The sequence below is a fragment of the Coffea arabica genome, chromosome 4e (genome assembly GCF_036785885.1).
Source record: "Coffea arabica cultivar ET-39 chromosome 4e, Coffea Arabica ET-39 HiFi, whole genome shotgun sequence".
Taxonomy (NCBI): Eukaryota; Viridiplantae; Streptophyta; class Magnoliopsida; order Gentianales; family Rubiaceae; genus Coffea; species Coffea arabica.
In genome coordinates, this window is record NC_092317.1 from 1,519,754 (window position 1) to 1,535,723 (window position 15,970).

Sequence of the window (15,970 nt, forward strand, 5' to 3'; positions counted from 1 at the left end):
ATCTTGAAATTATAAATTAATTAACTCTTTCCATGCCCAATCTGATAAAGGGAGCTCCTGTTTTCTTCCATTAAAGAAGGGCTGAAGAGAAGCATTTTGCATGCAGCATAACTGCAGCTCAACAACAGACAAGTTTCCAGCCTCCCAGACCAGTTTCCAGTATTTTGCACTGGCATTTGATTTGCACGACCAAAAACACCGAGTTTTGCTCAATCAGTAACCCATAGCATCCATATCTGGCACACGATTTGCCATTGGGTTTTTCTCTCCTTCAAGGTCCACAACAGTTGCTTCAGCAGTAGTTAAAAGCAATGAGACACTGCAAACCACCACCAACACCAAGTTTTCCCAAAAGTCAAAAAGAACAGAGGAAAAAGAGCACAAAAAAGAATATAAGCAATTGCTTACTTCCCCAGAGCGAATAGAAAGCAAATCAGAAAGACAAGACCGCGTCTCTCACCTTGCAGCATCTACCAATGCTGTTCTAATAACTTTTAGAGGATCCATTATTCCAGTCTTCACCATATCAACATATTGACCTGATTCAGGCAAAGAGAGCAAGTGCATCATGAACACAGAGACAGTGAAGTCTATGAAATTCCCTACAGACATGCCTACATGTATAAATCCACCAATGCAGAAGTGACGATCTCTCAATCACAATAATATTGCTACTTAGTACAACTCCACTAAGCTCATTTACGTGGAACACAGTTAGCAACTAGGGAGTAACACGGAGCTATTCTCACAACTGGTGCAACAACAAAACAACAAACTGAAATAGGTGAAAAATTAGTTCCAAACCAATCAACACAAAAGTACAGCAGTTCCTATCATACAGTGAATACGAGCTTCAGGTCAGTGGTTTACAAAAATCAGCAGTGTCATCCGTGCGATTGAAGTCAAAGAACTCAAAGAATAAAAAGAACTCAACAGTAAAAAGAAAATTGTCTGATCAGTTCAAACAAAATTCAATTCACATAACTCAGCACATATCATAGGATTACTGACTTAGATCCTGTACATTTCATTGAAAGAACGACATAAACAATGAAGAGAAATACATGAACAGAAGCAGCTAATGTTTCAGGACAGTAGCAAAGCTAAGAATAAAACCATCAGAAATCAAAAGATTGAGAGCTGTATCTTTTTTCTCAGTTGAGGATTCAAAATTTTTTTAATATGACAAACCAATTCAGACCTGATAAATTACATAATGGCTGCTTCTGCAACTCAGTTTTAGTAAATATGGCTCTAAGGGAATTGCAGAAAGGCACAAACCTTTGGCAGCATCATATCCCAAATTAAGGTCATCTTGCTCTAATAATTTGCCAATGACTAAAGCACCATCACTGCCAGCATTTGAGACTATTGTAAGAGTTGGTGCCTGTAGCAAGAAGAAGTCCACAATCAGGGGATGGAAAGAAATGCTTGTAAGTCAACTCCTGGAGAAATCCACATAAAAGGAACCTTAAGGGCATTCTCAATTATTTGGATTCCCCTTCGCTGGTCCTCATTTGCAGCCTGAAGATGTCTCAGAGATCTTGCAGCATACAAGAGGGCCACACCACCACCTAAGAGAATAATTACCATGTTAATGTTTTTTATCGCTGAAGCTACAAGACCAAGAATAAAAGCCAATATTACCTGGCACAATGCCCTCTTCAATAGCCGCCCTTGTTGCATTTAAAGCATCTGTAACCCTATCTTTCCTTTCTCCAACTTCTGCCTCACTAGCCCCTCCAACCTGTAAAGGAGATACAGAAGTATAACAAGAAATAAAGACACAAGTCTAAAGAAGACCTATAGCAATAAAGGCCATACCCTGAAAACTGCAACACCGCCTGAGAGCTTGGACAACCGTTCCTGTGCTTTCTCCTTGTCAAACATTGCTGCACTTGTCTCCATGGCAGTCCTTAGCTGTTCAAGAATGTCTTGGTGATTAGTTTCTAAATGCCAAACACCTAGTATCTTGTGATCAATATCTACCTCAGCATTATCAAGCCATTGTCCAGATAAATGAGCATAAATAACTGTACTTTCATTGTGAAAGTTTACTTGAAGTAGAAGGATGGGAAAGATCAAAGGTGAAAGGCCTGGGAAGAAAGTATTCTTGCAAACTTTGTCATCTCACCATGAGCAAGAAAAAGACATAAAGGGCACATTGTCCTTTGTCTTGAAGAATCTCAGATAGTAATGGAAGTCAAAAAAGCAAAGTCCAATATCACAAAGAAGTAACCAAAGGTGAGTTTTTATTCGTTTTCCATAGATGAGGTGCATTGGTCAAGTTAGATTGTAAGATATCTACAGCATCTGTTAAATACACGAAAGGTCCCGACATTATTGGGTAGCAAGGGATAGAAGAAGCTTCACAAAACTGCATAGCTTCATCCACATATTTTAGTCATACTTGACAGACAATTCAGTATATATTATTCACCACTTTTAAAAGCTTGAGACCCACCAGCAGCAAAGTTCGATAAATGACAAGAATGACATCCAAATAAAACTACAATCCATCAGCACATAATAGCAGAAAAGCCATTGGTACCTGTTCACACCTTTCTTCAATCTGTTTCTTATCCCCGCCCCCATGGAGAACTATTGTATCATCCATAGAAACAGTAACCTGCTCCCAAGAAGCACAAACATGAGGGAAGAATTCAACAATATAACAAGTGCTTACAAGTGCACAAAAGTAAACAGACCTTTTTAGCATTACCAAGCATATGGATCTTAATTTTATCAAGACTCAGACCATTTTCTTCACTTATAACCTGCATAAAACATTTCAAGTCAAATAGTAAGGTGTAAAAGGCATAAAAATGAAAAATATTGGGTCTTCTCTGACCTCTCCCCCAGTTAAAATGGCAAGATCCTCTAAATTTGCTCTTCTGCTATCCCCAAAACCTGGAGCTTTAATGGCACACACCTAAAAGACAAGTAATGATGATTGACATCAAAGTGTGAAAAATAAATTTGGAAGTTAAACGATAAAAACCATACCTTGTTGCATATCTGATATCAAAAGTCAAGAAGTAAGTGGTTCTTAGCCAAGAAATGAACTACCTTAATCCCAGCTTGATGCTTGTTTATAATAAGCATTGTAAGTGGATCACTCTCCAAATCTTCAGCAACAATTAGGAGTGGCCTGTGATTCTATTTAGACGAGAAAACACACAAAAAGTTAAAAAAACCTTGCAACCAAACATTTACTGCATGACAAAGAGAACAAACAACCAGAAGAATGTCATTACCTTTACAGCCAGCTCTAGTATTCGAACAAGTGAGTTCATGTCCGAAATTTTCTTATCATGAATAAGGATCAAAGGATTTTCTAATTCCTGTGTACAGATACAACACCAGTTGCACAATGTGAATAGAGATCTACAGCATAGGGAAAAAAAGGACTTTCAGGCACATGAGAAAATATTGTTGCATGACATGTTCAAACATTGAGATTAAGATGAAGGTTCAGCAATATCATAAACAAGAGCAGACTAATTAGCGTCTCACACATGTATCTTTGTTTTTCTTTTCCCCTTTTGCATGTCTCACTAAACTGCTCTAAGCAATTTAGTAGAAGATTATAAAATTTGCTATCACACTCTATAGGCTATCCATATCTAAAAATCTGTCAACTGTAATCTAGTTAGGGGTTTGCAAAACATGATTTCGCTTACGCATTTCTGAGTCTTCGCATCTGTAACAAAATAGGGGGACATATATCCACGAGATAGCTTCATCCCTTCCACCACTTCCAATTCATCATCCAGAGTATTCCCACTCTGCAAGATTGCAAATTGGGATTAAATTTCAGCACAAGATTTTGAAAATAGCGTTCAGAGAATAAACTTAGATGCAGACTCACAGATACAGTTATGACCCCTTCCTTCCCAACTTTCTCCATTGCCCTTGCTATCAGTTCCCCAATCTCCCGCTCATTATTTGCAGAAATAGTAGCCACCTGTTACAGAAAGCACATGCCCATTTTGAAAAAAGACAATAAGACAAAAGCAATAATTAAGATTGAAGAAATATGCTTGTCCTGAATAAGCCACCAACTAAATCCAGAATTAAAAAGCATCTAGAAACAATTGCCACGGTATATCCATTTCCATGAGTTAAAAAGATTATCTAAAGCCTTAAACACATCAATTATTCCTTTAATATATTAAATATGGACATAGGAAGATTACTTGCAAATCACAGCCCACAAAAACTCAAGAAGGTAGAAGTAGGTAACTATAGTTCACTTTAACAACGTATTAACATAAATGATTCTGTCCAGGTGACTGGGTTAATGCTGCCTACTTTCCAGTTCCTGCGTTTATGCCACCTACAAAGTTAATTACTTCAGAATTTTTTCATTAAAAAAAAAAACTTTCAGTTATCACCTGTGTAATTTCTTCAGGTGTGCTAATCATCATTGCTTTGCTCTTTAGGTCCTGGATGACAGCATTAACAGCCATATTCATACCACTACGTAAATCCATCACATTTACACCCGCAGCCACAGATTTGTAACCTTCAGTGAAAATTGCTTGAGTAAGGACAGTTGCACAAGTAGTACCTGTTACAACAAGATTTCAGTTATGTGATTAGATTTCTTCTTTTTCCTGATGTCTAATGCCAGTTGCATTTTTTTTTTCAGTCAATAGGGATTCTGTACAGTTTGATATACAAGGCTAAGACATTACCGTCTCCTGCCGCAATGTTAGTAGCATTAGCAACCTGCTTCACAAGTTCAGCACCAACATTTTTCGCCTTATCCTTGAACTTGATGCTTTTGGCTACAGTAACACCATCTTTAGTGACCTTAGGAGCCCCATTGGTTTTCTCAATAATGACATTGCGGCCCTGTGTATAAGCATGAGAAAAAACAGGAAAATGTCAACAGGTTAAATGGTTTCTCTCCTGCTAACGCATTGATTGTGGTTGTCAGAAAAATTGTATTCAAATCTCCAACAAATTTTGGCTAACTAAAATTCAAAAATATTTCGCCACTTTCAAAGCTCACAAGCTCCAGCCATATTTATTGGATGTAAAATGATTCTCCGTCAATGCTTTACACCATGAAAAATTTGACATGCAAAATTAAATTATACATGAAAAAAGAAACTTTCTGTATTAGTATGGCCTAGGGAATTCAGGAATTACTTTTCACTATGTTCATGAACAATCACCATAACTGCAGCAGTCAGTGAAAGATTTTATTTCATTAAGCAAACGCAGAGTTAAGGTGGAACAGTAAGAACAGCAAGGCAACATCAAAAGTCACTCTGACATTTATATGTTCAAACTTTAGCCAATCCATAAAAACCTGAACACATCATACAAGTTTCAATAACTATTAAAGTATACAACAATGTCCTTTTTAGGAGAAACACAAAATGACCCATATACCTTTGGTCCCATGGTGACCTTAACAGCTTCTGCAAGTTCATTAACCCCCAGCAACATAGCTGCCCGAGCAGAAGTTCCAAAATTGATATCCTTGGCAACATAATTTCTGCTAGAGATAAAACGACTGCATACCTAACATCCAAAAATCACAAGGTGGCCCCAAAAAAAAAAATCACGGACCAATACATCCACATGAAAACAAATAAGCACCAGAAGCTAACTGCTTTGGTATTTAAATCGTTATATTACTAGAAACCTCCATTAGAGAATGAGTTCTATATAGTTCTCATTGCAAACCACCTTGCGATCAGAGTCAACAGGCAAAACAACTAACCAGTTCGTAAGCTAAATAAACCAGGAAAGCGTTTTCTTTCCTTTTTCTTTCTTTTTTTTTTGGGCAAACAGTAATAAATCGAGACATAAACATTCCTTCTCTCTTTTTTCCACCGGCAGCTAAAACGGGTGTGCAATCTCATCATTAAGCAAAACCCATGATAAATATTTTACTAAAAGCGCAACCTTGAAATAATTTGTATGTTCTTGTCAAGCCTATTTCGACATAAATGTCGGCACATAAAGAAGTGGAGGGATGAATATTAGTATTAGTAAATTCTAGAAAGTGCAAAATGTAAATTAACCGATGGCTTACATAATATTAGTACAAACTAGATTAAGGTAGGAGGAGCAAATAAATGGTGGGAAGGGAATTAGCATAGAGAGTTGGTTACCAATTTTTTGGTAGCAGAGGACCTGAGAAATGCAGCAAAGCAAGAAAAGAAGAAAAGAAAAAGAAGTTGTTAGCTTTACATATGTGGAGGGGCTGAGTGAATATGAAAAAGAAAAAAAGGTAAAAATCATGAATGCAACAAAAATTACCTGACTGATGAAGCAATGGCGGCAGCAACTCGGTACATACTATTATGATTCGCGAGAGAATAGAGAAAGATCCAAAGAGAGAGTGTTGGAAGGAAGGAGGGTTTAAGCGGGGGCCTAAAACCTCTCGTCGTCTAGCTTGGCTGGCTATAGCCTAAAATCAATCCCCGTTCATTTTTCTTGTCTCTGCTTATATTTTATTTATATTTATTCATTTCTTTATTATTGGTGCAGTTATTCTGGGGTGTGTTTTCACTCTTCACCAGCTTGGCTATTCTAGATTGGGCCTGAACCTAGAAGATCTTCACAATTGGATTTACTACTAAAATCGACAAACCCAAGGCCCATGAGAGGAGAGGTGGGGTATCAATCTTACGTGTCGGCGAAAAGCAAAGTTTTTGCATGGCTGGCAACCTCTAATTGGCTGATGACACTTACATTTCCGTTGGTCGACGTGGAAGTATGGAACTCCCGTTCCAGTTGAATTTTCCTTTGTAAACCTAAACCGGCCCAGAAATGAATACGCAGACAACAATTGCACAGCCAACTGCTGAGAAGAAGAAGAGAAGAAGCTCCGAAATGGCGGAGGACTCGTCGTCGCGGCTGGTTTTTGCCATTGCCTTACTGTCACTGTTTTCTGCCGGCCTTTCTATTGACGACAAATGTGCTGCTTGCACCGCCATTGCCGTCAGTGATCAATCTTCTTTTCTTTTCTTTTCTTTTCAAAAATTTGTTCTCCTTTATTGCTTCTATACAATATATTTCGCCAGTTTGTTCTTCAATTAATTTACGTTTTTGGATGCAAAATGGCTGGCGTTACAGTTCAGTCTCGTTGGTTCAACTGTTTTGATTTATTTTGCAGGAGGAGCTAGAGCGTGGTCTCATGAATGTAAGCTATTTTTATTTCCTAAAATTTACCTTTCTCTGGTGTTTAATAATTGTTTGTCTCGTTTAAGTGTAAATCTGGACTTGGATTTGTCAAAATCTCATATAAGCATCGATATTTCTTTAATTTGGGATGAAAAGAAACGGTAGTATTGTCATAATCTCGGTTCAATATGGACTTGGTTTTGGGTTTATGTTACATTCAGATTTTGGTCCTCGATCATTGTAGCTGTCTATTACTTGAAAGATTTTTCATAGTAGCTGTGATAGCTGAAGAATAGAGAATAGCAAAAGGAAATAAATCACAGGCAGCCGAACTGTTTAGGAATCCCACCTATATTTCTTAGCATGTAACCTCAAGTCTGGTTGCCAATCCCCATGTGTAATAGCAAGAAAACTTCAAAGCCTTTTAGATTCAAGGCTTATTTGTCGGTTGGCTAGTTTATGGACTCGTCCGATGAAACTGGCAAGTTTAGGATGGAATGAGAGAGACCCTTCTAATCATCTCCTTTGACTACACATTTGAAATCATATTCTGTGAAATTTTCTCTGAGGATTGATGGCATGCACCCCACAGGAAAGACCAAGAAATCATCTGGATATGAGACACCGGTTGGATGCTAAAGGTCAGCGCCAAGGAAAGGTAATAGATTACAGGTATAGATCTTAACAGATTCTATCCTCATTCTGGTTGGAATTGTTGGTTGTGTTGTGTTGCATATTTTGTGCTTGTAATGTTTAAGGCCTTATAAAAGTTGAGCAGAGAATAGGTGATTACACTCAAAATGGGTTATGGTCACGATTAAGGTCTGCTCTCAGATTGAGTTGCCATAACACAATTTCGGTTTCAACTTGGAGAAACTATCATGGCACAATTTTAAAGTCTTTGGGTTCCACGATAAATTCAAATACTGTGTATGACATGTAAACTTGCTTCCTACCTTTTGTAATAGACAAACCCACTCCACGCACACTTGTACATAGTCTTCGCAACAACTTAAAAGAAAATCACTTTCTTTTTTCTTCCGGTAATCAAAGGAAGCATTTAGTCATCGCATTGTCTAATCTCTTACTGTTCAAGATAACTTCTGATCTGGTGGACACTAAGTTGGCTGAATCCAGTTACCTGAACTCCAAATTTTCAATCAGAATCATCCTTGTGTGTGCTTGTGTATATGAAAGGCTGATAATTGCATGTCTACAATCTTTCAAACAGGGTAAGTGAATTGAGAGTGGTCGATCTTTTGGATGGGCTTTGTGAAAAGATGCAAGACTATACCCTTGAGAAGGTAGCATTTTCTAACTGACATCTTTGTTTGTGATCTCCACCTACAATTTAGTATTGCTTGTGTGTGTTTTACAACAAAGTTTGCTGTATTAGCAAAAAATTCCTTACGAATGATGTGAACAACTTGATAGTTTAGTCACACTTCCTGTGAGAATTTGCATCAATTATGATGATAATGCTTGTGCTTCAATTGGCAGGTAGACTCTAGCACACAAGTATGGATGAAAGTGGATAACTGGGACATCCTTAAAACCAGTAAGTATTTGATAATCACATGACTCTTTAGAGTACTTGAGCATATATCAGTCAATAACCATCATGCCTCTTAATAAAAAAATATCACTGTGGTTTAAGTTCATTTGACAAATCTGTTTCATTTACTAAAACGGCACAAGAAGGGATAACTGGACTACCTCTTGTTTAGCTTAATGACAAAGCGGGTTTGAAGTCCTGTGAGTTAAAAGAGTGTCTCTAACGCACTGGTAACACATGTTTGAGGTTTGGTTAAGATCTTACTACTTTCTGGTTTTGTGCAGATAAACAGGAAGCTCGAGCCTATTCAAAAGCTATATCCTCTTTCTGTGGAAGGTGAGACATGGAACAAGATGTAACTTCCTAAAAGGTCCTTTTCTTTTTCTTTCTATAATTTTATGTTGCACCACAGCTATTGCCTTGTAGTGTGCATTTTGCCCATCTTTGTTATGCGTAGACTTTGGTCATTCTGAAGCTTTTAACTGTGTGACTAGGTTACTTGAGGAAACTGAAGATGAGGTGAGCCACTTCTCCTTCCCTTGTCTATTTTAGTTTTGTTTGTGTGATGTCAATACTGATAGTGCCTGGAAAATAAAATTTATGACTGACCGACGTGAACGAATTGCTGTCAATTCTCAAATCAGTTGTCAGAATTGATAAAGAAAGGATCTGTTAAAGCTGGAAGTGTGAGCAAGGTTTTGTGTGAGGACCTTGGAAGATATTGCGATCAACCTAGGTAGTTTCAAGCCCTTACCATAATAGTTTTTCCAAGAGGGTGTAGTGTATTCCTTTTTTTGGGGGGGGAGAATGTACCAGTGTTGTGTATTAATTTAACAGTTTTTTAATTCTTGCAGTGACGATGATGGCAAAGTTATGGATGAGCTTTAAGGGAATTGCATTAATTTCTTGTGTCAGGCAAAGAGAGAGGCTGACCTAATAACTGAATTTGCCATGGTATTCCTCATTAACAGCGAAAGACAAGGAAGAAGAGTTACAGCATTTTCTCTAGTTACTCAAGCCCCTCTTTTTCCCCCACCTTCAAACTGCCACCCTGCCGTCTTCCCCTCTAATCTTGCTGCCATGATGCAGAACTTTTGAAACTTTACACTTGTAATTGTCCTCCTACGACCGGTTATCAATTATCTGTTTGAACATTTTGGAACTTTTAACTGGACTGGAGCTGAAATGTACTCTCGTATTTCATTGAGCTTTTAATGTTTGTTGAGAGTCTTTTTTGCCATGTTTATGAAGCAAGATGAAATCCTCGGTAACTCAATTTGAATTAGCTTGCTGAAGCACATTAATGTACTGAAGCCCTTTTGGTAAGTTATGGTCTAGGCTACATGATCAATGAGATCATCACAGCCCAGCAGGTATTCTGGAGGAACTCTAGTCAAAGAAAAGAAAATGGATACCCAGCCGACTCAGCCCTCTTCAGTCTTTCATGCACACCCAAACTTTTCGGAGGAAAGAAACAAGAAATGAATAAATGTGTTACTTTGAGCTAGATTTTACACGGAAACGTGATTAGGCTTTGTAACTCTGGGCAACTTGAACTACAAATCCTCTAATTTATACGCTATATTCGTCTGTAACATTTAGTATTCAAAAATGTAGACACGAATACAATAAACACGGAAATGGTTTCGACATATGTATTCGGATAAATGTTAAATCAATCGAGAAGATACTTTAGGTGTAAAAAGTTAAATCTCAATGCACCAGTACATACTACATACATATGTAGGCCTTATTTTCAATTTTGACATTTATCCTTCTTGCTTTGCCTCTCCCAGGTTTGATGTCAAAGGCACTTAATATATCACCATTTATATCTACATGCAGCCTTCTTATTTACCTCTTCCAAGTTTCTTAACAAAAGAGATTTTTTTTTTTTTTTTTTCAAAAACAAAAGAAAGAAAAATTTTACTCTTTTTTTTTTTTGGCCAAACAGATTATGAACTGTTTAAACTCACTATTATTTTAATTTTTAAATCCCTTCGTTACTCCCTTTTTTTTTTTTAAGTGTTAGGACTAAAATAGTTCGTTTTAGATGTTGGAGACTATATTGTGATTCTATAAAAATATGAGGGACTATTCTAGCAATTCAACCAACGGAGGCATTACGTTAGACGGATTTAGACGCCGTTAACCGAACAGCTGTAATTCTTAACGCCATTCATGCAAAATTCGACGCACAAAGCCATTCCCCAATTCCTTCCCGGCAGACCTAATTTACGTGAATCCATCCCCGTCCTTCTCTAATAAACCCAATTCCCGGACTTTTTTTCTTTTTTTGGGAAAAATATACTCGTATTCATAAAAAGCTGCAGTTTCAGTTCAGTTGGGCCCTCACCGGCGGTGGTCCTTTAGGTAATTCCTCTTTGATAAGCACGCTTGACTATTCTTCTTAGTTCTGATAATTTCTCGCTAGAAAGATTTTTCCCTTCACTTCTTTTTAGCTGAATTTTTTTAAACAGAAATGTAGATTTATGCTTAATTTACCTACGAGAACAGCTAATTGCATATTGTGTAGCATTTGACACTTTTGGTTTGATTGGGAATATAAGTCTAACAGGTTGCTTGATTTGAGCTGTGATTGCATATGAATGGTTTTATAGGTGCAGCTTTAATGGGGACTATGAAGATCGAACTCATTATTCATGCTGTTTTTTAAGATGGAGTTTCAGGTCAAATGAGTTAGGCTGTTACTTGGACGTCGTTCTGGATGGTTAACTCAATTTGTTCAAGTTAATATTTTGAAAGAAGAAACAAAAAAGAAAAAGGAGGGTTTAGCTATTTGGCCATTTTGATTTAGGATGGAGTCTAGTTCTGCTCCGGTAAACTCCAATTTTGAGCCTCGAGAAGATGTGGAGTTTGATTCTCATGAGGCAGCATATGAGTTATATAAAGAGTATGCCAAGTCTGTGGGGTTTGGTACGGCGAAATTGAGTAGTCGTCGTTCTAGGGCATCTAAGGAGTTCATTGATGCCAAGTTTTCGTGTATAAGATATGGAAATAAGCAACAGTCCGATGATGCTATTAACCCAAGACCTTCCCCTAAGATAGGTTGTAAAGCAAGCATGCATGTGAAGAGGAGGCCGAATGGGAAGTGGTATATACATAGTTTTGTGAAGGAGCATAATCATGACCTTTTGCCAGCTCAAGCTCATTTTTTTCGAAGTCATAGGAATGTTGATCCACTTAAGAACGATTCAAAAGTACGAAGAAGGAAGATTTTGGCTTCCATGACCAAACAATATGGTGTGTATCAGCCCTCTGGTCCAGTAGAGAATTTTATCCGGAATCAGCATGATAGAGGTCGGAGTTTGACTCTCGAAGAAGGAGATGGCCAGGGTTTGCTCGATTTTTTTATGCATATGCAGGAAGAAAATCCAAGGTTTTTCTATGCAGTAGATTTTAATGAAGAGCATCGACTGAGAAATGTGTTTTGGGTCGATGCTAAAGGTATAGATGATTATGCTTATTTTAGTGACGTCGTGTTGTTTGACACCACATATTTCTCAAACAAGTATAAGCTCCCTTTAGTTCTTTTTATTGGAGTGAACCATCATATCCAGCCCATATTGCTCGGTTGTGCATTGATTGCAGATGAAACTGTGTTTACATTCGCTTGGTTGATGCAAACATGGTGCCTGGCAATGGGGGGCCATGGACCGCAAGTTCTACTGACTGATCAGAACCATTCAATGAAAGCAGCTGTTGCAGCTGTCTTTCCTGATACGCGTCACTATTTTAGCCTGTGGCAAGCATTGGATAAGATTCCCAGACAACCTCAATATCTTAACCTTTGGCATGAAACCTTTTTGGCAAAATTTAGGAAATGTATACACAAGTCATGGACTGAGGAGCAATTTGAAAAGAGGTGGTGGAAGTTGGTTGAAAGATTCAATCTTCGGGATGATCAGTGGATGCACTCACTCTATGAAAATCGCAGACTATGGGTGCCTACTTTCATGAGGGATTTCTCTTTTTCTGGTTTGTCTGTGGCTTCAAGATCTGAGAGCCCGAGCTCTTTCTTTGATAAATATGTACTTGCTGAAACTTCTTTGAAAGAATTTGTCAGACAATATCAGTTAGTCCTGGAAGACAGGTATGAAGAGGAAGCTAAAGCTAATTTTGATGCTTGGCATGAAACACCCGAGTTGAAATCTCCTTCACCTTTTGAGAAACAAATGTCTCTTGTATATACTCATGAAATATTCAAGAAGTTTCAAGTGGAGGTGTTGGGAGCAGCTGCATGTCATCTCAAAAAAGAAAAAGAAGATGAGTCCAGTATAACATATGCTGTCAAAGATTTTGAAAATAATGAGGATTTTATGGTGGAGTGGAGTGAACAGAAATCAGAAATATATTGCTCGTGCCGCTCATTTCAATACAGAGGCTACCTATGTAGGCATGCCATTGTGGTTCTCCAAATGTCAGGTGTTTTTACCATCCCATCCAAATATATATTGCAGAGGTGGACAAATGCTGCCACAAGCAGGCATTCTATTAGCGAGAGATTGGATGAGGTACAGAATAAGGTCCGTCGATACAATGACCTGTGTCGACGAGCCATAATATTGGGGGAAGAAGGGTCATTGTCTCAAGAGAGTTATAACATTGCAGTTGGTGCCATAAGAGAAGCTCAAAGACAATGTACAAGTGTGAGTAACTCTGCTGACAATAACTTGAGGACAGGCACCTCAACAGCACTAGCAATTCATGGTACTGAGGAAGCAAATCAAGGTGATATTGCAATGGATGTAGGGGAGGTGCGAGGTAATATGGTGACGCGGACGAATAAAAGCTCTAAGAGAGCACATTCTGGAAAAGAAAGAGAAAGTGAAGTCAGCAATTCTAATAGGAAAGGGAAGGTTAGTTATTCTCTATCTCCACTTTTAATTGGCTTTTCATGTTTGTCAAATTGTCTACTGTTTAATGAACTCCTGTCTGATATACTTTTTGTATACTGCAGGTGGCAATGGAGCCCGAAGCAGCAAATGTTGGGTCACATGGCGACTTTCACTCAGTGGTTTGTCATATATGCTCTCTAATCCTCTTATTTAACTAAAAAAATGTGGTTATGCTAGATTGTTAGGCTTGGAAAAGATGTTAGTTGTGATCATGTATGCGCATTGGGCAATCTATATGAAACATCTTAGACTTTTTGTTTTGATCTTCTATTCCTTTTGCAGAGAATTAAGACTATATTTTTTTCTCCCCCATAAAATATTTTGCTGACTGTAATATCTGGAAAATGTGGTGCAAATTTCAAGAGGAAAAAGAACTTATTAACTTGATTTATGTTCTATTAACTCGGTTATTAACTTATCACATCTGGTGCGAGCAATTTTGGATTTATGCTCTATTGAATGGTGCATGAAACTTTCTTCTTTCTAGCACCTTGTTGGGTCTCTAAGCTGGCTTTGCTGAGTTGGTTTTGTGGTTATGCAAGCATTTTGTTCTAGGATTTGTAAAATTACATAAGATAATTCTCTTTGCGTGGAAAAATAAGTGAACAATGAACTAGTGGTAGGATGCTTACACGATCAATCAACTTTGATTTTCAGCTTAAAATTGGATTCTGTATTGGAGGATGACTTATTAGTTTCCATGTTGAGCAGGATATGCCCAGTGGCTTGGAATATCCTGCCATGTATCCAAGATTTCTTACAACGCTGTTAAGAAGCGGTGACATGAGCAAGAGAAGTGTGGAAATGCTTGGCGAAATGTTGGAGGAATAAAGCTGAATTTACCAAATCTAGTGGATGTTGAACTTACGAGAGAGCTTTTTGTCCCTGTTGCTGATGCTGGCTTTCTTTGATTCACTACATTTGGAATATGCATGATCGTTTGACCGGCATATTGCCACACTACAGAAGATGGAATCCAGCAGCATTGAAGACCAAGGGGCGGCAAGCTCTTCTCGCGTGTTGCTAGGAAACAAAATATACAAAAATCGATCGGTCAAGCACTAACCCCTTAGGATTTCAATCTTGGAAAAGAAAAAAAAAATCCAATTTTTGCAACTCTGCATACTCTTAACATCTTTCAGGACACAGTCTGTTTTGCCTGCTGAATCCTGGCTCTACTCCAATGCAAAAGCACCCTTCGTTTTTGAGTAGCATTAGGGGGTACCACAAAGCATAAATGTACATACTGAGAACGTTTAGTCAGTGTTGTGGAGCTTACGACGGTGCTGATGCTCCGATGGTTTTTTTTTTTTTTATCTCAAATTTTCGCAAAAATCGACCTGAAATAACAGGATTCTCAACCTTGTCGCATCCCACATATGGCCTAGGGGCAAATTCCCTGAAGAATCAACATCACGATTTTAAATCAGAAAAATCAACGTAAGAATAAAAAATGATAGTGCTCCATGATTGGAGAAAAAGAAATAAAGAAACACTGCAAAGTTGACAAAGACTAAACCGTGGCTCCACCGCAATTAGCTGGAGGCACCCAAGCCCCAGAGAGCAAGTAATGTGTGCTTGCTGTATTATCTAAGCCATAGCACATATTAATGACCAATCATAGGCTCAGCTTATCATCAAGGAATAATAATACGAATGAATGAATAATATTTATGTTCGTGTAATAACATTTGCTAACCTTATCCCCATCATTCATGTCTTTGCTCATGCTTCTTCAGATGCCAATTAATGACCAATTAACGAGCAGCTCGAAAGCTCGATTGAACTCGACTCGATAAGGCTCAAGTTCGACTCGTTAATTGTGGTAAACGAGTCGAGCTCGAACTCGAGATATGCTCATTTAATTAACAAGTCGAGTAAGCTCGACTCGTTTGTTATCCGAGTAGCTCGATTAGGCTCGACAAGAAAGGGTATATATGTCATTTCACAATTCAAAAATATAAAAATTGAAAATTATAGATTTTTATTGGGGTTAATTTGCATGAGCTCGAGCTCGGCTCGTTTGATGAGCCGAATCCGAACTTGATTCGAGTTAAGCTCGAGTCGAGCTTGGCAGCCAAATACTCGGTTCAATTAACAGCTCGGGTAAAGACTAGGTAGGCATAGAATTTTGCATGGTGGGGTCTCTTCTTGTTTTCCTTTTATGTTTCAACTTCCTTCTTCGGACACACGTTAACTAACAAGTAGCAGACTGTATGACAGAAACCCATTTGGTTTGGTCAATAAATCATACTTATCATGGATCACCATGGAAGAATTGTCTAGAATTGTCTTTGGGAGAGGGGGGGGGGGCCACTCTCACGTCTGATGTCCAACCAGAAATTAT

The 15,970-nt window shown here is 38.1% G+C and overlaps 3 protein-coding genes across 3 annotated transcripts; 2 read left to right on the forward strand and 1 right to left on the reverse strand.

Annotated features, from left to right (window-relative positions):
- Nucleotides 1–27: 27 nt before the first annotated feature.
- On the reverse strand, nucleotides 28–6,453 carry LOC140005863 (chaperonin CPN60-like 2, mitochondrial). The gene is made up of 18 exons (XM_072046998.1): nucleotides 6,283–6,453; nucleotides 6,135–6,156; nucleotides 5,407–5,538; nucleotides 4,701–4,860; nucleotides 4,398–4,573; nucleotides 3,872–3,967; nucleotides 3,684–3,788; nucleotides 3,258–3,344; nucleotides 3,070–3,159; nucleotides 2,852–2,932; nucleotides 2,709–2,777; nucleotides 2,552–2,629; nucleotides 1,825–1,920; nucleotides 1,648–1,747; nucleotides 1,471–1,574; nucleotides 1,282–1,387; nucleotides 461–539; nucleotides 28–319 (listed from the first exon to the last, which is right to left on the reverse strand). Exons 1-18 carry the CDS (start codon nucleotides 6,318–6,320, stop codon nucleotides 214–216), a joined length of 1,725 nt encoding a protein of 574 aa, XP_071903099.1. The 5' UTR covers nucleotides 6,321–6,453; the 3' UTR covers nucleotides 28–213.
- A 292-nt stretch (nucleotides 6,454–6,745) lies between these two features.
- LOC113741353 (uncharacterized) lies at nucleotides 6,746–9,944 on the forward strand. Its single transcript, XM_027268869.2, has 9 exons — nucleotides 6,746–6,966; nucleotides 7,142–7,168; nucleotides 7,742–7,821; nucleotides 8,381–8,453; nucleotides 8,650–8,707; nucleotides 8,989–9,040; nucleotides 9,199–9,223; nucleotides 9,349–9,440; nucleotides 9,559–9,944. Exons 1-9 carry the CDS (start codon nucleotides 6,796–6,798, stop codon nucleotides 9,590–9,592), a joined length of 612 nt encoding a protein of 203 aa, XP_027124670.1. The 5' UTR covers nucleotides 6,746–6,795; the 3' UTR covers nucleotides 9,593–9,944.
- Nucleotides 9,945–10,868: 924 nt separating this feature from the next.
- On the forward strand, nucleotides 10,869–14,886 carry LOC113742688 (protein FAR1-RELATED SEQUENCE 4). Its single transcript, XM_027270591.2, has 4 exons — nucleotides 10,869–11,077; nucleotides 11,326–13,584; nucleotides 13,686–13,742; nucleotides 14,335–14,886. Exons 2-4 carry the CDS (start codon nucleotides 11,524–11,526, stop codon nucleotides 14,452–14,454), a joined length of 2,238 nt encoding a protein of 745 aa, XP_027126392.1. The 5' UTR covers nucleotides 10,869–11,077; nucleotides 11,326–11,523; the 3' UTR covers nucleotides 14,455–14,886.
- The last annotated feature ends 1,084 nt before the right edge of the window (nucleotides 14,887–15,970 follow it).

Bases quoted from the DNA above. Each gene is read 5' to 3' on its own strand.
- LOC140005863 (XM_072046998.1), bottom strand. From the start codon at position 6,320: ATGTACCGAGTTGCTGCCGCCATTGCTTCATCAGTCAG. The intron at 2,933-3,069 runs GTAGTTCATTTC...CTTGTCTTTTAG, and splicing joins AGCATCAAGCTGGGATTAAG to GTGTGTGCCATTAAAGCTCC. The intron at 1,921-2,551 runs GTACCAATGGCT...ATTCTTGAACAG, and splicing joins TTGAAGAAAGGTGTGAACAG to CTAAGGACTGCCATGGAGAC.
- LOC113741353 (XM_027268869.2), top strand. From the start codon at position 6,796: ATGAATACGCAGACAACAATTGCACAGCCAACTGCTGAGAAGAAGAAG. The intron at 6,967-7,141 runs GTCAGTGATCAA...TTTATTTTGCAG, and splicing joins CTGCTTGCACCGCCATTGCC to GAGGAGCTAGAGCGTGGTCT. The intron at 9,441-9,558 runs GTAGTTTCAAGC...TAATTCTTGCAG, and splicing joins AGATATTGCGATCAACCTAG to TGACGATGATGGCAAAGTTA.
- LOC113742688 (XM_027270591.2), top strand. From the start codon at position 11,524: ATGGAGTCTAGTTCTGCTCCGGTAAACTCCAATTTTGAGCCTCGAGAA. The intron at 13,585-13,685 runs GTTAGTTATTCT...TGTATACTGCAG, and splicing joins ATTCTAATAGGAAAGGGAAG to GTGGCAATGGAGCCCGAAGC. The intron at 13,743-14,334 runs GTTTGTCATATA...CATGTTGAGCAG, and splicing joins ATGGCGACTTTCACTCAGTG to GATATGCCCAGTGGCTTGGA.